Raw genomic sequence first — 24,845 nt, 5'->3', positions numbered from 1 at the left:
CCCAATTGGTCTCGCGGAAAAGCCACCATTAAACGACTACGATGGTAGCCCGGACATTGGTAATGCGCACCAATATTTCCGCTTGGGTTATGCAATATCGCATGCAGCTATGCTAATTCGTCTACGACTCATAACAGCCACTCAACTTTTATTTGCGTTACAGCTAGTGACTGGGTTCGAGTCTAATATCTCGTATTTATGCATATTTGAGTGTGCGGTTCATGTGCCAATTGCGCCGCCACAGCGCATCAACATGAGTCATTGCAACGAATGCATATATATATTTGTTGGACATGAGTCCCCAACTATAAGTCCGCTATGTAGAACCCTTGACAGGCGATCTCTATTTCGCTTAATTTGCGAATTGTCACTTTGATGAAACAGTCTTCTCGTCGTTAGGGGGAGATTAGAATGTCAATGTTCAACAGGAATGACAGGAATTTTCGTGGTCTGTTCCCACTATATCTCATCTTGATCCCCTAAAAGTGACGAGATCACATATACCTGCTGCAAACATGCCTGCAAGGATTGATGTCCCCACAAGAGGACATGGTGCCACCCAGAGAAGATGGGTACTGCACCACTACCATGGATGGTGGTATGGTGACGTCACAAAGGTGGCATAATGGCGTCATAGGCCATGGGTTCCGCTAGAGAGAGTAGAAGACCCATAGGTTAGATGGATTCTCGCCCTAAGAAGAGAGCAAGTTTAGCACAACTTGATCCATTGATCATTGATACTCAAAATCCGTCTCATGAGAATATTTTGGATTGTGGTTATGTCCATGAGACATCGTTGGGGGACGTCTCAATGTTAGAACCAATTCCTGAGAATATAGAGATCTCTACGAACTGCACTAGTGTACATGAGGACGTGGAATTGTTGAGACCAATGACATAGAACCTTACTCCGTTGAAGAATTCCAACGTAGAGAAAATTGAGTTAAATGGAAAGATGCGATCCAGGTTGAATTGGATTCACTAACGAAGAGGAAGGATTTCGGGCCTGAGATGCCAACACTTCCTAACATAAAACCTACTGACATTAATAGGTCTTCGTTAGATAGCGTGATGAGAAAAAGAGATGGTAATCTAGCCTTATGGCGCAAGGTTTCTCACAACGCCCTGGAATCGACTACGAGAAGACATATTCTCTAGTAATGGATGTCATTGCACTCCACTACCTTATCAGTTTGGTAGTTTCCAAATAACTAAACATGCAGCTTACGAATGTGGTCACTATGTATCTCTATGGGGATCTAGATATAGAATATAATGAAGGTTCTTGTGGACTTTATTTACCCAAGTCAAGTGGCTCTAGACCACGGAGCACATTTGCAACGAGGTTGAAATGCTCACTAAAATGACTACTTGATTAGGAAGGGATATGATGAACTATGCCCACGCGTTTCCATGACAAGTTCCGGATTTGCAATTGTCGCGGTTTATGTTGGTAGACATAATTGGAACCGTTGAGAGTTAAGGGAAACCGCTGAACACCTGAAATCCGAGTTTGAGAGGAAGGACCTTGGGAGAACACAGTTTTGTCTAGATTCAGAACTTGTATACCGTGTCAATAGATGCTTAGGCATTTTGATAAAGTCAAAAATGCACTCCCATGGTCGTCTGTAGTTTTGGCCCTAAAAGGGATCCGTTTCGTCCCAGGGATGATGACGAAGACGTGTTAATAGCGGAAGTGCTTACTTATGTACAATAAGCGCATTATTGTATTTAGCACAATATAAGACCGGATACCTCAATTATTATAAACTTGTTAGCTAGACATAGCCCCGCGCCAACGCAACACCATTAGATTGGTAGAAAGACAATCTTTCGATATTTGAGAGGTACGATTGATATGGGCTTGTTCTATCCCTACAGAGAAAAGAGATGACGGAAGTGTGGGATCGGACCCTACAAGGCAAAATGCCACCTTCCATGCTCCTCCTCCCCTCCATCAAAATGACAACAAGCACTGCTAAATATTGAAGTGAACCAAATCCGATCAGAGGATAATGTAGCGGACTTATTTACTAAGTCGTTACCAAAATCCACCTTCGAGAAACATGTGAAGAGCATCGGATTGAGAAAGTTATCCGAACTCCCATGATTGTAGCAATCAGGGGGAGATATTGACATCAGGGGGAGGCATGATGTTTACATGTTCGATCTCGAAGAGTGAAGGACGTGTTGTGCTCTTTTTGTCCTTTGACCAGGGTTATTTTTGTCACACAGGGTTTTTGTTACCTGGCAAGGTTTTTAACGAGGCAACGATCAAAGCGTCATCACCAAGTTTGAGCGGCACAAGGGGGAGTGTTGAAGGATGTCGACATAGTGTGCCTCTACAAACTAGGGTTTATGATTGTAATAGGAAAGTGTTATAGGTATTCAATTGTATTCGGATTCTCTTACCTTTTGTATGAAGGAATTGTGTCCTAAAACAATCATTTTGATGTAATTATTATTAATCAAAAGGGCAAGTTTATTGTTCATTGCTTATATTTGATATTTGATTGAACAAGGTCCATGGAATATGAGTTAAAGATAAAGTAATCTAAAGAGTTAGATGTGTGAGACCTTTACTCTTTCACACTCTTATCCTAAAAGGTTCCTAGTCATAGGATTATCACTTGGACATTGATAATCCGGAAAGACTAGCACATACTATGTATGCTCAATATGGAGGATGATATGTCTCTTGTCATTTGTGTGGAGACACTAATACAAGTATGTGGGTGCTCTTAATTTAAAGAGTACACTGAACGCGATCATTAGAGTTCTTGTATGGAGTCTTACTTACATGTCAAACTTGAACTCTAAATTGCAATAATACAAATTAGTCCTTTGACCTGAGACACCATAGTTGTCTTATGAGTGAATTGATTATTTCTTGATGATGCAATAATATTGTGTCCCTTAATGGATATAATAGATGCATTCATTGGTATAATCAATTCGGTCATGGAGACATGTGAGTGTACAATAAGGAATCTCTATCCTTAAGTAAATAAGGTGTATGTTCAAAGATGTGATTCAATAAGTCTTTGGCCAAAGCATTGAATGAGATTAAAAAGGAGTTTCTAATCACATTCTAAGAATCACATAAGAATGAAAATCACATTAGGGGATTGACATATCAATTCCATACCCCGATGATGTGATTTAGAACATAGTGTTAGAGAAGGACCGTATTGTATTGTAATTCCAATTGAATAGGTTCTTTGTCATTCTACATTAACTAGGGTAGTCATGATATGTTGCAAGACGTCACTCATGACTTGTGAAGTCCCCGAGGATTAATAAACATTTATAATCCTAATAACAAGGGAGAATCAAAAATGGAGTTTTTGATTCGTAAACAAAATAGAATGGTTTCTATAAACTTCACTGCCTTGTTAATTAGAACCTAAGAGATCGCACACCATATAAGTGGATCATTGAGATTGTATATGAAGAAGATTAAACAAGAGTTGGTTATGACCAAATAATTAATTAGATTTATTATTTGGACATAATTAGGATTTTCTGGTAAAACCGAACCTATTGGGCCTAAACGATTGTCGGGTTTTTGGTGTGGACTTGGGCTTCACTAAATGAGATTTAAATGAAAGCCCAAGACACATTTTTAGTGCCCAATAACATGTATGGACCAGCCAACATATTGGCTTTATGAAAGCCAATATTTTTCTTTTAGTAATTGGAGTTATTTCCTATTATATAAAAGTGAAAGCATGGACATAATAATAAGTGTGTCTCCACACTATTATTTTCAGATTTGAGATTTGAGAGAGAGAGAGAAAGAGTTCTCCCTTGGTCCATTACCAAATTAAAGGAAAGAAGAACACTTGCATAATTTCTTCTTTTCTTTCATCTTTCTTCATCTCTTGATTCACTTGGTGAAGATCCTTAGAGGCCATATCTTTTTGTGGCTTTCCTTACTACATCAAAGAGAAGATTACAAGCACAAGAAGGAGTACAAGAAGGAGTTCTTAATCCAAGGTGCTTCAAGGTGGAGGAAACACACACAAGGAGAGATCAAGGAGAGGAACTTTGGTGGTTCACTTGGATCGGATTGAGATCACGCTCCAAGGGTGAGTAGAACATAAACTCCCTCTTTGTTCTTCCTTACTATGCATGCTATGTTTATATACATATCACAATAAGCCAAGATCATGGGTTAAAGGAATGGATTTTATGTTTAGTTAGTAGTTTAATGGTTAAACTAATTCCGCACTAATTAAAAAGTTTTGAAATCCATCCATTCCTTCAATTGGTATCAGAGCCATTGGCTTAATTTTGGTATGTTATAAACATGGCTAAGTATTTTGGTTGATGTGATTTTCTTAAGCTTAGAGTAATATGTAATTTAGATCATAAAATTTGCTTTGTCATAAAAGTTATGAAGCATGTGATGTAAGGTAGATTTTATGATAGCTAGAAAAAGTTTCTGGAAATTACATGTAAGAAGTGGTTTAAGTTTTATGAAACTTTGATGCATATGAGATATGTATTAAGGGATTCTATATGTTTCTTAATTAAGGTGTTAATCTTAGAAACATATTAGATTATATATGCCTTAGGGTATGCATGATTTTTGGCTTCAAAGATGAAGTAAACAAATGTTCAATGGAAGAACACAAAGCTGGAATTTTATTTCCAGCTTTGGAACATGTCTAAACTAGTTATGAACTAGCTAATTTTTCATGGTGTTTGCTCTCACTTTTGATCCATAAATTCATGAATTGAAATTTATCCAATAGTTAGTGATGACATAAAATCAATTCCATGATTCCCTCACCAAAAGGTTGGTAGAGTTAGTCATCTTTACTATTAGTTTCTCTAAATTACCCACCAAAAGTTGGAATAAGATAAGAGACATGTCTCCCTAAATTACTCACCAAAAGTTGGTGAATCATGATGTAAAACATCATCCCCTAAATCACTCACCAAAAGTTGGTGATGCATGATGTAAAACATCATCCCCTAAATCACTCATCAAAAGTGATGTGAGACATCATCCCCTAAATTACTCACCAAAAGTTAGTGATGCATGATGTAAGACATCATCATCTCCTAAATCACTCAACTAATTTACTTGCATTAAATTAAAGTAATTTAGTGGTTAACTTATTTTGATTGAGTTAATTATGCTTGTTTAATTAACCTTATTAATCTTGGTTAATTAAAGGATGATTATGGACTATGGCCAAATATAATTGAGCATGTGATTGGCCGACTATTCATTTTGAATGAATGTGGTTATGTAATTAAAGTAGTTAATTCATTTGGGTTATGTAATTAAAGTAGTTAATTCATTTGGTTGTGTAACTAAGTAGCTTATTTAATTTATTCAAGTTTGATTAAATTTAAATGGGAGCTTGTATGCCCCTAATCCACTCTTGTAATCGAAGATGGATGCACATGAGGATGATCCAAAGAAGAAGTTTGAAGTCATCTAGCCTTGAAAGAAGTTCAAGTGCAAAGTGTAATAGCTTAGCTTAGTTATTTAATTTTCGTAATCGTTACGCGTAATTAAAATCAACCACCCAAACATGACCTTGATCCAACATATTGGCTCATGTTGGATCAAACAACAAGTCCATAATCATCCTATGTGACCTATTATAATTGCATGTCCATTGCACTTGATCAAGTAATTTTATATTTCCCATGATTCCATTTGAAAAATGTTTTTGATGAAATCAAATTGTTTTTCTGAAAACAATTAGTGGGAGTATTTTATTATAGATCAAGTATAATGAATGTGTGATTGCAATAGGATCAAAGCAAATGCAATGTGATTGTTATTAATAAGATTATTAAAGATGAGACCTTAAAATTCCCTCAAAGTGATATTAAGTTTAAAAACGAAGAAGTCATTATGAATGCTTCTTTGTGGCCTTCCAACATTGTAATCTCCTAGTAAATGTTCTTGCATGTGAATATCATTCCGAACGGAGGTATTTCTTGCTAGGAGCATTAAAGAGAGGTTATTCAACATTTGATGTTGTAAGGTAGGGACAAATCTTGGTCAATATTCTATTATGATGAGATTTAATTTTTGATCTCTATACTTACATGAGATGTTGGGTATAGCTTAACTAGAGTAATTTATCAATATCCTATTATGGTGAGACTTAATTACTTTAGAGGCCAAAGTTATGGATATTCACATTTGATGTGATTGGATAAGAGTATCCTCTCATGGAAATTAAGTTGACTTATAGTTCTATTATGATGCGGTTGGCTTAATGAATATGAGTCTTCCATACTCACTAAGAGTTTTAATTTATACTCTCGAATTCCTTGAGGGATTTGGAATTTGATAAAATAGTGAGAGGGTGCCATTTGATTCTTAAGACCCGAGTCACTTGGTTTTAAAATAAATCTTATTTATTTTATTTTTTATGTTATGTAGATTGCAATATGTCAGGACACCCTATCACCAAAATTCTCAATGAAAATCGTCTTGAGGGCCCAAACTTCAATGACTGGCTCCGCAATTTGAAAATTGTATTGACATTCGATAAGATCGCTTATGTCTTACAAAATGCACCCCCTCACACTCTTTTGGCTCAAGATGCAACCGATGAGCAACGTGTTGCTTATCAAAAGCATAAGGATGATGACACTCAAGCTAAATGTGTTATGCTTGCATCCATGAACTCACAACTTCAGAAGCAACATGAGAATATGGATAGCGCCAGTTTTATATTACTCCATCTCACTGAATTGTTTGGTGAGAGAAATAGAAATGTGCGCTTCACAGTAGTCAATGAGCTTATTAAGACAAAGCATGTGAGGGGTGCACCTGTTCATCAACATGGTCTAAAAATGATAGGCCTTATTGAGCAAATTCAAGACCTTGGATTTGCACTTGATGCGGAGCTAGCTCAAGATCTTCTTCTTTCCTCCCTAGATGATTCATTTTCTCAGTTCATAATGAACTATAATATGCAACAAATGGATCATACTCTTTCTGATCTTCTCAATATGCTGGTAACAGCTGAGAAGCAAATTAAGAAAGAGAGTGGGAGTGCGGCTATTATCGCTTCTTCTTCATCCAGTAAGTCCAAATGTAAAGGCAAAGGGAAGAAGAAACAAGTGATAAAGCCTAAGGGAGTAGTCCAAAAGAAGAAGAAGAAGGAACAAAAGGAACCAAAAGGTATTTGTTTCTTTTGCAACAAAGATGGGCACTGGAAGAGGAATTGCAAAGCTTATCTTGCATCCTTGAAGAATAAGTCTTCAACAGAAGGTACGATCAATGTGATTGAATCGATATTTACAGTTAATAATACTTCCACTTGGATAATTGATTCAGGTGCATCCCACCATGTTTGCACTTCGTTGCAGGACCTAGTGGGAGCAAGGAAGCTTAAAGCTGGAGAAATCACCCTGCGTGTAGGAAATGGCACAAGAGTTGACGCCAAAGCCGTGGGGACTTATATTTTGAAGTTACCATCAGGAGATACATTGGAGTTAAATAATTGTCTTTATCTTCCTATATGTATAAAGAACCTAATCTCCATCTCCATGCTTTTGAAGGATGGTTATAGAGTAGTTTTTGATAAACTAAGTGGTTTTGTATCTATTAATGAACGCATGATATGTCATGCTAATATTATTGATGGTCTCTTTCATCTAGCTTTAGATGGTAGTATTAACTGTATGAAGGAAAATGCTTTGGGATCTAAGAGATCTCGAGAAACGGTTAACCCCATTAAGATGTGGCACCTTAAACTTGGTCATATTAGCCAAGATAGAATTCACAAATTATCCAAAAATGGATACTTAGAGTCATTAGGATCTGATCCTATGCCTACTTGTGAGTCTTGTCTAAAAGGAAAAATGACCAAGTCACATTATGGTGGACAAAGAACAAGAGTTAAAGAACTCCTAGGCCTAATACATACCGATGTATGTGGTCCCATGTCCACTATTAGTAGAGGTGGGTTCTCATACTTCATAACCTTTACCGATGATTATTCTCGGTTTGGTTATTTATACCTTATGAAGAACAAATCTGAAGCCTTTGAAAAGTTCAAAGAATTTAAGAATGAAGTTGAGAAACAAACCGACAGAAGTATTAAGGCTCTAAGATCTGATCGAGGAGGCGAATACTTAAGCAATGAGTTTATTGATTATCTCAAACAAGAAGGCATTGTTTCTTCATTAGCTCCTCCTGGAACACCACAACTCAATGGTGTCTCTGAAAGGAGAAATCGAACTTTGTTAGACATGGTTCGTTCCATGATGAGCTATACTGATTTACCTATATCCTTTTGGGGATATGCACTTCAAACAGCAATTTATTTGTTGAATAAAGTGCCTTCCAAGTCCGTCCCTCTTACACCATATGAGATGTGGCATGGGAAGAAACCAAGTCTCAATCATATTAAGATTTGGGGTTGTCCAGCTTATGTCAAAAGACTAGAAGCAGGCAAGCTTGAAGCTAGATCAAGCAAGTGTTTATTTGTGGGATATCCTAAAGATAGTTTAGGATATTATTTCTATCAACCTGAAGAACAAAAGGTGTTTGTTAGCAGGAATGCCACTTTTCTTGAAAGGGACTACGTCCTTGATGGAAATGTTGAGCAAATGGTAGAACTCAAGGAAGTGTCCAACAAGCCACAAACTAACACTCCATTTCCCATTGAACAACTTCCTGAACCAACTATAACACAAACTCCAAGAATTTCTAGTAGGATCCGGATACCTCCCAAGAGGTATGGTTTGTGTCATGAAAGCCTTGGGGAGTTAAATCTCCTTGGTGACAATGAAAACCTGTATGATCCTTCTAGTTATAATGAAGCAATGTCAAATGTTGACTCAAAGCAATGGCAAGAAGCCATGGAATCCGAGATTGACTCTATGTATACCAATCAAGTCTGGACTCTCGTTGACCCTCCACCTGGTATTAGACCAATTGGAAACAAATGGGTCTTCAAGAAAAAGATAGGCTCAGATGGTAAAATAGAAACCTACAAAGCTAGGTTGGTGGCAAAGGGCTATAAGCAAAGAGAGGGCATTGACTATGAAGATACGTTCTCTCCTGTTGCCATGGTTAAATCTATTCGGATATTATTTGCTATAGCTGCTCACTATGATTATGAGATATGGCAAATGGACGTAAAGACTGCCTTTCTGAATGGCAACCTTGAGGAAGACCTTTATATGGATCAACCTGAAGGCTTTACGTCTAAAGATGACATTCATAAAGTGTGTAAGCTTCATAGGTCCATCTATGGACTCAAGCAAGCTTCAAGGAGTTGGAACATCCGTTTTGATGATGCAGTCAAATCTTTTGGTTTCACACAAAACATGGATGAACCTTGTGTTTACAAGAAGGTCAGTGGGAGTGTTGTTGTGTTCCTTGTACTTTATGTAGATGACATCCTACTATTTGGGAATGATGTAGGAATGTTATCTTCAATTAAAGTTTGGTTGTCCAAGACTTTCCTTATGAAGGATCTTGGAGAAGCTGCCTATGTACTAGGAATAAAGATCTATAGAGACAGATCAAAAAGATTAATTGGATTATCTCAATCCTTGTACATAGACAAAGTGCTGAATAGATTTCACATGGAACAATCTAAGAAGGGTTTTCTGCCTGTCAGACATGGCATTCACCTTTCTAAGAAAATGTGCCCACAAACGATTGAGGAAGTGCAAAAGATGAGCAAGATCCCATATGCATCTGCAATAGGGAGCCTCATGTATGCGATGCTATGCACAAGACCTGATATCAGTTATGGCGTAAGCATAACCAGTCGATATCAGTTCAATCCAGGTTTAGAACACTGGAATGCTGTTAAGAATATCCTTAAGTACTTGAGAAGGACTAAAGATTTATTCCTCGTTTATGGAGGTGGTGATTTGCAATCAGAGTTGCAAGTGGAAGCATACACAGACTCAGATTTTCAATCTGATGTGAATGACAGAAAATCCACATCAGGGTTTGTCTTCACCTTGAATGGAGGTGCAGTAAATTGGAGAAGCTGCAAACAAAGCGTTACTGCAGATTCCACTACTGAGGCAGAATACATTGCAGCATCAGAAGCTGCAAAGGAAGCAGTTTGGATGAAAAAGTTCATCACTGAACTTGATGTTGTTCCTACCATTGAGTCACCGATTCCACTTTATTGTGACAACAATGGGGCAATTGCTCAAGCCAAGGAACCAAGGTCTCATCAAAAATCCAAACACATCGAAAGACGCTTCCATATCATAAGGGAGATTGTTAATCGTGGAGACATTAACATTCTCAAAGTAGCATCTGTTGATAACATATCAGATCCATTCACTAAGCCTTTATCACAAGCAAAGCTAGAACAACATCTTGAGAAGATGGGTGTACGTTTCATGGCTGATTGGGTTTAGTACAAGTGGGAGATTGAAGGAATTGTGTCCTAAAACAATCATTTTGATGTAATTATTATTGTAATTATTATTAATCAAAAGGGCAAGTTTATTGTTCATTGCTTATATTTGATATTTGATTGAACAAGGTCCATGGAATATGAGTTAAAGATAAAGTAATCTAAAGAGTTAGATGTGTGAGACCTTTACTCTTTCACACTCTTATCCTAAAAGGTTCCTAGTCATAGGATTATCACTTGGACATTGATAATCCGGAAAGACTAGCACATACTATGTATGCTCAATATGGAGGATGATATGTCTCTTGTCATTTGTGTGGAGACACTAATACAAGTATGTGGGTGCTCTTAATTTAAAGAGTACACTGAACGCGATCATTAGAGTTCTTGTATGGAGTCTTACTTACATGTCAAACTTGAACTCTAAATTGCAATAATACAAATTAGTCCTTTGACCTGAGACACCATAGTTGTCTTATGAGTGAATTGATTATTTCTTGATGATGCAATAATATTGTGTCCCTTAATGGATATAATAGATGCATTCATTGGTATAATCAATTCGGTCATGGAGACATGTGAGTGTACAATAAGGAATCTCTATCCTTAAGTAAATAAGGTGTATGTTCAAAGATGTGATTCAATAAGTCTTTGGCCAAAGCATTGAATGAGATTAAAAAGGAGTTTCTAATCACATTCTAAGAATCACATAAGAATGAAAATCACATTAGGGGATTGACATATCAATTCCATACCCCGATGATGTGATTTAGAACATAGTGTTAGAGAAGGACCGTATTGTATTGTAATTCCAATTGAATAGGTTCTTTGTCATTCTACATTAACTAGGGTAGTCATGATATGTTGCAAGACGTCACTCATGACTTGTGAAGTCCCCGAGGATTAATAAACATTTATAATCCTAATAACAAGGGAGAATCAAAAATGGAGTTTTTGATTCGTAAACAAAATAGAATGGTTTCTATAAACTTCACTGCCTTGTTAATTAGAACCTAAGAGATCGCACACCATATAAGTGGATCATTGAGATTGTATATGAAGAAGATTAAACAAGAGTTGGTTATGACCAAATAATTAATTAGATTTATTATTTGGACATAATTAGGATTTTCTGGTAAAACCGAACCTATTGGGCCTAAACGATTGTCGGGTTTTTGGTGTGGACTTGGGCTTCACTAAATGAGATTTAAATGAAAGCCCAAGACACATTTTTAGTGCCCAATAACATGTATGGACCAGCCAACATATTGGCTTTATGAAAGCCAATATTTTTCTTTTAGTAATTGGAGTTATTTCCTATTATATAAAAGTGAAAGCATGGACATAATAATAAGTGTGTCTCCACACTATTATTTTCAGATTTGAGATTTGAGAGAGAGAGAGAAAGAGTTCTCCCTTGGTCCATTACCAAATTAAAGGAAAGAAGAACACTTGCATAATTTCTTCTTTTCTTTCATCTTTCTTCATCTCTTGATTCACTTGGTGAAGATCCTTAGAGGCCATATCTTTTTGTGGCTTTCCTTACTACATCAAAGAGAAGATTACAAGCACAAGAAGGAGTACAAGAAGGAGTTCTTAATCCAAGGTGCTTCAAGGTGGAGGAAACACACACAAGGAGAGATCAAGGAGAGGAACTTTGGTGGTTCACTTGGATCGGATTGAGATCACGCTCCAAGGGTGAGTAGAACATAAACTCCCTCTTTGTTCTTCCTTACTATGCATGCTATGTTTATATACATATCACAATAAGCCAAGATCATGGGTTAAAGGAATGGATTTTATGTTTAGTTAGTAGTTTAATGGTTAAACTAATTCCGCACTAATTAAAAAGTTTTGAAATCCATCCATTCCTTCATTGTATACCTTGTAACTCCCTATATAAGGGCTCCTATTATCAATAATAAACATACAATTCCATTCTCCTACAACATTAGTACAAAATCTACGGAGTCAATGACACCAGATTCAAGAGCGTCGAAGTATATTATCCCAAAATATAAAAAAATGTGACATTTGGTGTCTTCGCAGAGCAAGAGTCATTCAGAACTGTGCAAGCTCCAAATGTGGCAACACAATATAAAGAACATGGGTAAGCACCGGCATGATTTGCACATGATTCTTGCCAACAAGCTGCTTTCCTTTCTATAGAAAACAAGTACCAAAAGGCACCAACAACTTACAGGAGCAGCAAACCACTTGGTCAGAATCGGAGAGAACCAATAGCAGGATTATGAGAAAACAACAGAAATATAGTTATATATTAAAGAGAACTTGTTCAATAAGTAATCATCAGAAGCTCTCCGGTGGAACACAGTGTCTAATAATATTGACTGGCATGACTAGAATTAATGACTAATTAGAAATGGTTCTGAAAAAACTTACATGACTAGCAAGCATATAAAGGAAGAGATTAGCCCAGGCAGTTTCAGCGAGGATGCCAGAAATACTTGTAACCCTTCTTAACAAGGAGCAAATTCGAAGAACCCTAAATACATATTGAAAGATGACAATAAAGTTCAATGACTTAGTTGCCTTATAAAACCTCGAATCATTTAATTTTGGAACTATAACAAAGATAACCAATTTCTCGCAAAGATTGGAGCAAAGGTGATGAGTCCACAGCTTATACATAAACAACACTATAAATATAATAGCTAAAGTAATTGCAGTAACTTCTTATACCTGTGGTAGTGGAAGAACAACAAGTATGTCAACTGGAAAGTAGAACAGAAAATATTTCCATGCTAATGACCGAATCTCTCTAACTAATTCACCTTTTCCAGATGCTCGAGAAGAAAGACTAGCAATACTTGCACGAAACTGAAAAATGATATGAAGTATATAAAAGAAATCAAAGATGATGCGCAAAATAACATCTATGATTCCCAGTTTTCTGTCCAATCTGAGGCACTTGTTCTCCTCATCAGAAACAAGTATATAACAGAACAGAGGATCCAGAAACATGTTATTCCATCTCCGAATCTCCTGTGGACCAAGAACTTTTGTTCTTGGAACCCAAGACTCCTACTTCAGTGCTTCTTTAATAATCATAATTCTTAAATCTCTATTGTAATGGAACCAGAAATCTCTTCTTAAATGTAAACCATCAAGTATTCGAATTTTTTTTAATCTGATATAGGCTGCTGGGTAGCGCCGGTGAGTCTACGAAATTCAATGGTCAAGTCTAAATCTTTTTCCATCTAGTGGACAATTAACTAGGAGATTCAAAGTCTACGAGGATCATTCAACCTTTCATTATGGTATCTAGTGGACAATTAAACCCTTACAAAATTCAGATACACAAAAGAAAATGCAAAATCTCTCGCATGTTTCGTGAAACCAGAAAAACAATCAGGCATTGCCATATACAATAATATACTTTACAGACCTAATACACTTGATGGAGTGGCTGTAGCATTCTACCATTGTGCTGTCACATTTTTCTTGATTTTCAGTTAAATAGTTCATGTTACATTTTGGCACAACAAAACAACGAAGCCAAGATTATAATCAATCAAAACCTATCTACATATACCTATTGTTCTTCAGCAGTAAAATCCGGCTCTGCTGGCTTCTGAAGTAGCATGGGCGGTATTCTCTCTGGCACCCTTCCCTTGCGTGTACCACTGCGCCGCAGCCGTACAGCGCGAAGTACATTAGCAGCGAATCGCGAGGCATAAATGGTGGCACCAAGACTAGGGGAGCTTGTCTCTGCCTTCGCAAGTGCATCTTGCAACCTATTCTCCTCTTCCCGCAGAGACTCTTCAAGCTTCTTCTTACTATAACGACGCCATGCTGCCTGAATAAAGCAAGCCGCCCAAGTCCTCCACTGTTGAGAGTAAAACCTGAATGTGTGGCGGAGCTGCTTGCTGTGAAGCCGTCGAAATTGGGAGGCTACAAACTTCAGATCGTCTGCTTTCAAAGCAAAGGCTTCGACTTCACTAAGGGCTTGGACAGTTCTAGTTGAGATGGGAAGATTAGGAGAGGTGTGAGGATCAAGAGCCCATGTGAGAAGCTCTTCACCACAGAAATCACCGGCCTTGAGATATTCAGAATTGAAGAACCCAGTCCTTCCACCATTTGTGGTCATAGTCAATAGCTTGCCTCGCATTATGAAGAGCATTTCATCCACTGGGTCTCCCTCCCGAACAATGTAGCTGTCTTCAGTATACAGTACTGGCTTGAGACGGTCACACATTGCATCCAACAATTGGTCATCCATTTTCTCAAACATTGGCACCTGAAATGCATTTGATGAAATTTAAAAAATAATAACACATGCAGGTAAAGGCACTCAAACATTGATCATGGTCATATGCACTCAAACTCACCCTCATTAGTAGAGCCAAGCAGAGATGGCGCTTTATGTCCCTTCTAAGGTCCTTCGGAAGATTACAGATCAAATTCTCTTCATCTACACCTCTGGTTTCTTGCCATCTGTGTTGCTGGAGAGTACCTTCAGCTGGTTTTCCGGCGACGGTGGCTGTCATCGACGGGATTTTTGTGCTCATTATACATTATGTATTATTCTATGGGGTTCCCCAGAGCACGCCTCGTCAAAGTTCAATGTTCGATGCCGCTGCCACTTGGTTTTGTCTACGCACGCCTCTAGTGGGTTTCACAGTTTCAGACTTCTGTGCTTGATTCGGTGCCTGGTGGGCCTCCACTGCACGCAAGGAAATAAATAAATATTATGGCTGGCCATGCAGCAATATGCCCCTGTCGTTCTTAGATGTTGAGAAGCACATTTTGCATCGCTCGTATGCCTCTGTACTTGCAAAACCGGTGATTTCTGTGACCGACCTTCCGCCGCCGGAAATCCATGAAGGCAGAACGACAGTGACGATTTCGGAGGAGGGGTACCGCCAAGGATTGGATAAGTGTAAAAATATGCTTCTGGCACGCCTTCATTTGGCATCAGGAGAAAAACAATATTCTCTTACTGACCTTCATAAGAAGTTGTGCCTTGTATGGGGAGAGATAGGTCCCTGGCGTATCATTCCCATGGGTAAGGGTTATTTTACCTTCTGTTTTTCCTCAGAGGAGGTGCTTGCAATGGTATGGGGAAATGGGGCTATTGCGTTAAAGCCGGGAATTTTGAGATTTTTGCGATGGACTCCCAATTTTTCTCCCTCCAATCAGAAGAACACCAATGCTCAGGTGTGGGTGCGGCTATGGGACTTAGGTTTGGAATTCTGGGAACCTATTACTCTTTTTGAGATTTCTAATGGAATTGGTGTTCCTATTAAAGTTGATCAACAAACCTTGGATAGGAGGTGTGGCATGTATGCTAGGGTTTTGGTTGATGTAGACTTGTCCTCTGTTCCTCCATGTGAGTTGACTGTGTGTAGGAAAACGGGGGACGTCGTGGTGGTGGAGGTTGAGTACGAGCGCCTCCCGGATTTCTGCTATCACTGCGGGAATGTGGGGCACAGGGTTTCTTCATGCAACTTGGTCCAGAAAATTCCAATTTCTTGCCAACTGGAGGAGACTGATAGCCTTCGCGGCCGTTCGAGGATGCCTCGTCGCCGCCGACGGAAGACTAAGCAGGTTTATGTTCAGAAACAGCATGATAAGCCTGCCAATGGGAAGCAAGTGATTGTTGATAATACTCCTCCTACGAGGGATGATCCTGGTGAGGGTCCGTCTTTCGCTAGGATGTCTCCTGCTCCTATCCCTGTTGCAGTACAAAACTACAAATAATGGAGATTGCAAATGATTTTGTTGGTAATGCTGGGCATGGGGTAGTCAATATGGAACCTGTGGTGACTATTGCTCAACGAACAGTAGTGAATATTAATAGTATTGAGAATGTTGTTTCTACTGTTATTGAGCCACATGTGCTTCCTTCTGTTCCGACTATCAATAACTTTCTACCTCATGTCAACTAATATTGAAGATGTCATTGTAGTGGGAACCAAAAGTATCATTCATGAGGTAACAGAGAAAGAGAATGAGGCTCTTATCGCCCTATCCCCGGATCCGGTGAGGGATTGCCATGTCTCTCACTCTAATTGGTATGAAGAAACAGAGAGGGAAGCTGAAGAGGAATTCACTGCAGTTTTATCCAAATCCCAAAAAAAGCAACTACGCTCTGCGGCCTTGGCTGAAAACCGTGAGGCCTACATTCGACGCTCCAAGGGTGCTTCTAAATGAAGATTCTATATTGGAATTTACGGGGTATAGCTAATGACCCCACTCAGAATGCTCTGAAGAAGTTTGTTCGTACGCATAATCCGGAAGTGTTATGTATTTCTGAACCTTTTGTAGCTATGAGCAGAGTTCCTGCCTCTTTTTGGCGCTCTTTGAATTTGGCTGCTGTAGGCACTAATGATAGAGGGAGTCTGTTGCCAAACCTTTGGGTTTTTTGCAAAGCTTCTTTGGTTCATTCAGTTCAAGTTCTCTTTTCTTCTGAGCAGCAGGTGACTTTCCAAATTATGTTTGATTCCATTAATTGTATTCTAACTGCGGTTTATGCAAGAACTACGATTGCCGAGCGGCGTCGTTTGTGGTATGATATTGCAGATATTAAAGCTCGTTTTGTCTATGGGCCTTGGTTAGTTTTTGGGGATTTCAATGCAGTTTTGGGCGCTCATGAAAAGAAGGGTGGTGCTCCATTATCTCGTCTGTCTTGTGAGGAATTTCAGGCTATGTCCGACTTGTGCGAATTGGTGCATGTGGACACTAAGGGTGCCCAATTTACTTGGGTCAGGAGATGTGGAGTACGAGGTAATGTGGAGTTACGTCTTGATAGGTGTCTTGCAAACATACAATGGTTGGACTCTTGGGAGTCTTTTACCTGTTCTACTTTGCCTCGGCTTACCTCAGATCATAATCCATTACTTATGTCTTTCAAGAAGTCTGATGGGGTTCGTCGTAGTTTTTTCCGATTCCAGAAGATGTGGCTTGATCATAGGGAATTTCATGGTTTTGTGAAGCAATGTTGGGATTCCTCTACATCCTCTGGTTGTCCATTGTTGGTTCTCCAACATAAGCTGAGGGTTCTTCGAAAAGCTCTTCGTACTTGGAATTGGGAGGTTTTTGGTGATGTTAACCGGCGAGTTGATGCTAATTTGGCAGAGCTTGAGGCTTTACAGTTGTCCATTGCTAATTCAGGGGGCTCAGATGTCGACTTTGCAAAGGAGGTTGAGTTACAAGCCAATTTGTGTGAGTCCATGAGGGTGCAGGAGTCATACTTGCGTGAGAAATCAAGGCTGCGCTGGTTGAGTGAGGGCGACCGCAACTCTACATTTTTCCATGCAATGTGTAAGATACGGAAAGCTCATTCTTCCATTTCCTCTCTCAAGGATGGCAATCAGGTTTTGGAGGATCCTGCTTCTATTGAGCATCATATTGTTGATTATTATACAGAGCTTTTCTCTAATCATGGCAGTTGCCAAGACACTGGTCTTGTTTCACGAATTATACCATCTTTGGTTACAGATGCAGATAATGCCTGCCTTATTGCTCCCCCTTCAGAAGAAGAAATCTTAGTGGCGGTGAAAGGCATTGACCCTGCTAGCGCCCCTGGCCCTGATGGGTTTAATGGTTATTTTTTTGTGTCTTGTTGGGACATTGTGGGTAAGGATGTGGTGGCAGCGGTGAAGTCTTTTTTCTGCTTTGGTACTTTGCCAGGTTCTTTCAACTCGAGTCTTATAGTTTTAATTCCGAAGGTAGAGCATGCTGATTCCATTAATCAATTTCGTCCGATTGTTTTGGCAAACTTTGTTTTCAAGATTATTCCAAAAATATTGTCCATGCGCCTAGCTGTTATTGCCTCCAGAATCATCACCCCTCAACAACATGCTTTTGTGCCGGGACGTCAAATTTCAGATTGTATCTTATCGACGTCAGAGTGTTTCAATCTACTGGATACTAAATGCTACGGAGGTAATGTTGCTATTAAGGTTGATATTACGAAAGCTTTCGATACTTTATCATGGGACTTTTTGCTATCTGTTCTTCAAGCTTTCGGTTTTCATCAAACTTTTGTTGGTTGGGTCCAAGCTCTCCTTCTTTCTGCTAAACTCTCCCTTAATGTGAATGGTAAATCAGTTGGGTATTTCTCCTGTGGCCGTGGTGTGAGGCAGGGTGACCCCCCATCACCCTTACTTTTTTGTTTAGCAGAAGAAGTGTTAAGTCGAGGTCTTGCTAATCTGGTGACAACCGGTCGCATTCGCACCATCTCGTCTCCCCGTGGTGCTCAATCTCCATCACATGTTCTGTTTGCCGACGATGTTATTGTCTTTTGTCAGGGTGATCGGCGTAGTTTAAAGGCTGTTATGGACTTCTTTGAGGAATATGGTATTAATTCGGGTCAAGTGATTAATCGAGCCAAGTCCAATGTTTTCATTAGCAAGCATATTCGCAGGAGGCAGAACTCAATTGTTTCTACTTTGGGTATGAAGTTGGGTTCGACAGAGTTTACATACTTAGGTGTGCCTATTTTTCGGGGTAAGCCTCGCTCATCTCATTTTCAGCCAATTGTGGACAAGATTCGCTTGAAATTTTCGAGTTGGATGGGCTCTTTACTATCAATGGCGGGTAGACTGCAGTTGATTAAATCTGTTATATATAGTATGTTAATATACAGCTTCCAAGTCTATGAGTGGCCGGTTTCATTGCTTCGGCGTTTGGAGATTTGGTGTAGGAACTATTTATGGTCAGGTTCTATTGAAAGGCGGGGTGTCCCTCTTATTGCTTGGAAGAATTGTTGTTCACCGATGGAAGAGGGTGGCTTAGGCCTTAAGCCATTGCGGGTTCTAAATCACTCTCTTCTTCTCAAAAAAGCGTGGGATGTTTCATTTTCGGTGTCAGATGGTTGCTCTTTACTTCGAGCTCGCTTTTTTCGTGCGGGAGGATTGAGGAGATCGTATGCTCTATCTTCTATCTGGCCTGGGGTGAAACGTTTTTGGCCACTCATTAAGGAAAATGGCAGATGGTTAATTGGAAATGGGGAAGAAATCTTATTCTGGAGGGATAATTTTGTGGGCCGCCCATTATATGAATTGTTTGGTTTGCATGCTGGTGCAATGAATCAACTTGGCACTTTAGTTGCAGACTACATTTCTAATGGAGAGTGGACCTTCCCATCTTTACTTCAATTACACCTTCCAGGCTTGTGTAATTTCATTCAACAACATGTTCCACTCTCAATTAATGATCAAGCAGTGGACCAATGCATCTGGATGCCTTCTCATTCAGGTACACTTTCCGCACGTGAAGCTTATGGTTTTCTAAGGCCCCGATCCGCTGTTGCTAATTGGGGAAAATTAATTTGGACAAAGTTTATTCCTCCTCGTATGTCTCTACTAGTTTGGAAGGTGTTAAGTGGTCGTATATTATCGGATGACTTCCTTCAAAAGAGAGGGGTCTCTCTCGCACCTCGGTGTTATCTTTGTCACATTCAAGTAGAGTCTCTTGAGCATATTTTTCTCTCTTGCTCTTTTGCATCATCATTATGGCAACGCTTAGTGCATGTGTTTGAGCTCGGCATGGTTCATGGTCCCCTTATGGAGAGGCTACAACGGGGCTTGGATCATAGTCGCAGTCCCCAACTGCGTGAGCTATGGCTCACCGCTTTTGTGGCTTTGTTATGGTGCATTTGGCTTTTTCGAAACCGGGCTAAGTTTGATGGTGTGCAGGCCAACAAGAGTAAGGCCTGGAGATTAATTAAAGGGCAAGTTAGCTCCTCTAATAGAATTGGTTCTGGTTGCATGTACAATTCTGTTCAAGATCTTACTATTTTGAAGCAGTTCCCTGTCCCTTGCAAGCCCCGTAGGACTCCACGTATTGTCGAGGTTAATTGGCATCCTCCACTTCTTGGTTGGGTAAAGATTAATACTGATGGTGCTTGGCGTAGCTCTTCTGGGCATGCGGGCTATGGTGGCATCTTTAGAGATTTCAGAGGTGGTATTATGGGTGCTTTTTGCTCTAATCTCCTTATTCCAAGTTATGTGGCAGCGGAGATTATGGCTGTCATTAAGGCTATTGAGTTAGCTCAGGTCCGGGACTGGAAATTTATTTGGTTAGAAGTGGACTCGGCTCTTATCCTTTCATACCTTCATTCTCCTCACCTGGTACCTTGGCAGCTAAGAATTGAGTGGCATAATTGTTTGCATCGTATCTCTCAGATGCAATTTCGTTGTTCACACATCTATCGTGAGGGAAACCAAGCTGCAGATGCTCTTGCTAACATGGGTCTTTCTTCTACTGGTTTAACCTGGTGGGACATACCCCCAGATCTTATTCGTTCTCATTGTCGGAAGGACTCCTTGGGGTTGCCTAATTTTCGTGTTCGTTAGTTACGCTTTTTCTTGTACTTAGCATTTGCTTTCTCTTCCTTTGGTTCTATTTGGAGGAGTTTTTGGCTTTTTGCTGTTTTCTTTGGAGGAGTTTTGGTTTTATGTCCCCTCCTCCCTTTGTTCCTTTCTTTTCTTTTAATCGAAATAATCTTCAATGGGGGATGAGCCGTCTAGGCTAATCCTCTGTTTAAAAAAAAAAAAAAAAAAAACCAGAAAAACAATCAGGCATTGCCATATACAATAGGGATATACTTTACAGACCTAATACACTTGGAGTGGCTGTGGCATTCTACCATTGTGCTGTCGCATTTTTCTTGATTTTCAGTTAAATAGTTCATGTTACATTTTGGCACAACAAAACAACGAAGCCAAGATTATAATCAATCAAAACCTATCTACATATACCTATTGTTCTTCAGCAGTAAAATCCGGCTCTGGTGGCTTCCATCTGAAGTAGCATGGGCGGTATTCTCTCTGGCACCCTTCCCTTGCGTCAGTTGCGTGTACCACTGCACCGCAGCCGTACAGCGCGAAGTACATTAGCAGTGAATCGCGAGGCATAAATGGTGGCACCAAGATGATGCTGCAGGCAGGAGCGGATACAGGATTCAATTGTTGTCTAGGCTAATTAGAAGTGCAATTTTTTTTTTTTTTTGAGGTTTGGAACCCAGTGGGAGGCTCATCCTCACGCCTTTATTATTTTCAATCAAAACATATAACGGAGGGGACATAAAACCAAACCCCGTAAATTAAAAACTACAAGCATACATTTGTTGTAAAACAATAATAAATTAACTAAATCGTATCCTCCGAGGCCCACTCACTTCAAACTCAGCAATCACTGAATCATTATCAATGCTCGGCAAATTCTTTTTCGATGTAGAGAACCATCAAATCATCAAAAAACTCATCTTCCATCTTATTTCGAAATTTATTTTTTATGATGGTCATAGATGAAAATGCTCTCTCTGTTGTTGCTGTAGAAACTGGCAGAGTCAGCACCAGACAAATCAATCTATAAATCATAGGAAATAATGCTGACTTTCTTGATTCAACTAACCGCCGACACAAATCAGACACAGTAGTTGTGTTGGCAAATCTTGGATCCTTCTGAATATCTGCTAGAAAATAGCCACACTCCATATCTAGAGCAAGCATATCATATGATGTAAAATCATGAGGATAAAACTTCAAAGCAAGATTGCAAACATCTTCACATTTAAATGATCGAAAATTATCTCGTGGATCTAATGTAGCACTAAGAATAAGGAGCTCCAACGAATTATCTGCAAATCTACTATCCAACTCTGCCAACTGAAAGTCTATCACAGCATTAAATGTATTGACCCGATAATAATGCTTACTTGTAATATTTTGTTCACAAGCCCTTGTACTTTTCTTGTAAGGAGCAGACATATCTGGCATAATAATATCATACTGACAACAAAATGATTCAACCCTCATAATCAAATCATCTCAACCATCTTCTCTCATATCTTGAAGTTTTGATTTTGTTATTGAAAGAAAATTGAGAGCATTGAAGATATATATGACTTTTTTTTGCAATGACTGACAAAGAAAATAAGCAATCTTCATGACATCATGCATCAAAAGCAAGCAAAACACAAAATCAAAACGCTTCATTGCATTACCTACACTCTTTGCTTCTCCTTGTACTTTATTTGGTTCATTTGCAACCAAATCTGCAAGAGTTGTTTGGGTAGCTCCAAATAACTTGATCAAACTTGAAATAGAGCGAAGATGTGAACCCCAACGAGTAGCCCCTGCTCGTTGCAAAGTGCAAAGCTGATTAGCACCTCTACCAGTCTCATGTGCTCCAGCAGCCACTAAATCTGCAATTTCTCTTCTCTGATAACTCTCAAAGCTGAATGTCTTTTTGCAAAAGAATCAACAAAATTTATAATCAAACTTAGAGTTGAAAAGAATTCCCAAATATCATGCACCCCTTTAGCTACAGCATTTAAAGTCAATTGTCAGCGATAAGCAAAACAATGAACATAATATGCATATGGACACTCTTCACGAAACAAAGCTTGTAAACCATTAAATTCACCCCGCATGTTGGTAGCACCATCATATCCTTGTCCACTCATATTTTCTACTTGAAGATCATATTGAGTAAGAACTTTGAATATCTCATCTTTTAGAGTTTGAGAACAAGTGTCTGCCACACTAAGCACTTTGAAAAACCGTTCTCTAATAAACCCATCACAATCAACAAATCAAAGAATGATAGCCATTTGTTCTCTATTAGATACATCAACAGCTTCATCAACAAGGATACAAAATTTGGCATCTCCCACTTCCTCCCGAATCTGGTTCTAACTTTGTTACCAAGTATATTTAAAATTTGTTTTTGAATAATGGGAGAAGTATACTTGGCATTCCTAGGAGCATTTTGTAAGACTCTGTGAATATCAATATTCATTCTTCCAAAGGAATCCACAACTGCATTGAAATTGCCACCATTAGATGAATTAACCGATTCATCATGGCCTCTAAAACCATATCCTTGGCGTGCCAACAACCTTACACTCTCTATAGTAGTAATAAGCGGGAGTCAGTTATCTACTACTTCTTGTGATGATTGTGTGCTAATCACCCTTTCAATATGCTTAGATGGGTTTCTTAGTGACTCTCACTTGCCATGGCAATATTATGTGGGGAATTTAAGACTCCCATGTGAGAGACAATGCCAGATTTTTTTGACATAACATTTTTCCAACCTTGAAACTCATGCTCAGTAAATGTTGGATGATGGGATGGATAAATATCAAACAAGAAACAAGGAAAGCAAAATGCTTTATCCAACTCTGCGGAATACGAACCACTTAGGATTAAATTTTCGTCCTTGACCTCCGTCAAATGATAATGGTTAACTACTTGAGTGAGGTTGATATGGTCCTAAGACCACATAAGCTCTTCGAATATTGTCACGCTCATTCAAAGGGTACTTGCATATTGGACGCTGTATTCCTGGATCACGTTCTAGAGAACTAACATCAAAACTTTCTTCTCTCTCAATTCTTTCATTATGACACTCTTCTAGTGGAATAAATGGAGAAGGGTTTAAAGGGACATCATTAACAGAATTCTCAGTCACATTTCTACTCCCACTCCCACTTCTAATCTCATCAACACTATCACTTGATGGAGTACCACTTGTAAACCATGACAAAAGATTTTTGTACCTCTTGGGTTTTCGGTGATCTGTCATTATATTCAATACCTATAATATTATATAGATACCACCATTAGAATTATACAACTACAACTAATTATACATTACTATTAGTTACTAACTAGCAGCAGACTTTAATGTCTAATGGATTTATTAGTGCCTCCTCAACATATATATAATAACATATATATAATTCTAATGGGTTTGTGAAAGAATATAAAGTTAGTAACACTAACCAGATGGAAAGGGCATCAACAGCAATCTTGGTATCATGCATAAACCCAGACACTATCACCAAAACTCTCAAATAAAAATTCTCCAATCTGCAACACAAAATGCACATCTTTAAATAAATAAAAAATCACAACATAATCAGAAGCAAAAGAAAGCATCAAGAAATCCCAAAGCTAGCGGCTAGCCCAACAAAATTACAAAAGCTCATTCAGTCATTCACTTATTGTTACTTGATTTTTTCTTTTTTTTTTAGCCAGTAATTTATCATCAAATACATGACTCATTCCATTCAGTCGGTAATTCTAACTAAAAATAGTTAAACTACAAATCTACAATCATCAATTCATCAAAGCATTCATTATCCATTTATCCACCGACTGACCAAGACCGACCATGATCAAGAATTCAAGATCCTCAGTTCGGCAATTCCAATCCTCACTCCTCAGCGGGCAGCGGCTCAGCTAATAGCCTAACATGGAATCTCTGTCTGACTATCTCTCTCCGCCACTGGCAGCACCGTAGCAAACAGAATCGGCGAGACTCTCGATCTAGGCAGACTGGGCGAGAGGAGATCTGGGAATCTGGGATTTCTTTGAGAAAGTCAGAAAACCCCAGTTCGGTAAAAATAGAGCAGGAAGATCCGAAGAAGAACATGGGAGATCAGGAGATGGGAGATCGATAAAGCACATACCTCGTTACGAGAAG

General features: G+C 38.9%; 1 protein-coding gene across 1 annotated transcript; it reads right to left on the bottom strand.

Annotated features, from left to right (window-relative positions):
• Positions 1-13,935: 13,935 nt before the first annotated feature.
• On the bottom strand, positions 13,936-14,890 carry LOC112182817 (cyclic nucleotide-gated ion channel 1). Its single transcript, XM_040508408.1, has 2 exons — positions 14,732-14,890; positions 13,936-14,640 (listed from the first exon to the last, which is right to left on the bottom strand). The coding sequence occupies exons 1-2, from the start codon at positions 14,888-14,890 to the stop codon at positions 13,936-13,938; spliced, it is 864 nt and encodes a 287-aa protein (XP_040364342.1).
• Between the last annotated feature and the right edge of the window lie 9,955 nt (positions 14,891-24,845).

Source organism: Rosa chinensis, chromosome 1 (genome assembly GCF_002994745.2).
Source record: "Rosa chinensis cultivar Old Blush chromosome 1, RchiOBHm-V2, whole genome shotgun sequence".
Lineage (NCBI taxonomy): Eukaryota > Viridiplantae > Streptophyta > Magnoliopsida > Rosales > Rosaceae > Rosa > Rosa chinensis.
Note: the sequence above shows the minus strand (reverse complement) of the source record. Positions and strands in the feature narration are given on the sequence as shown.

Excerpts from the sequence above, each read along its gene's own strand:
- LOC112182817 (XM_040508408.1), bottom strand. The coding sequence starts at position 14,890 with ATGACAGCCACCGTCGCCGGAAAACCAGCTGAAGGTACTCTCCAGCAA. Across the intron at positions 14,641-14,731 it reads GCTTGGCTCTACTAATGAGG|GTGCCAATGTTTGAGAAAAT; the intron begins GTGAGTTTGAGT and ends AATGCATTTCAG.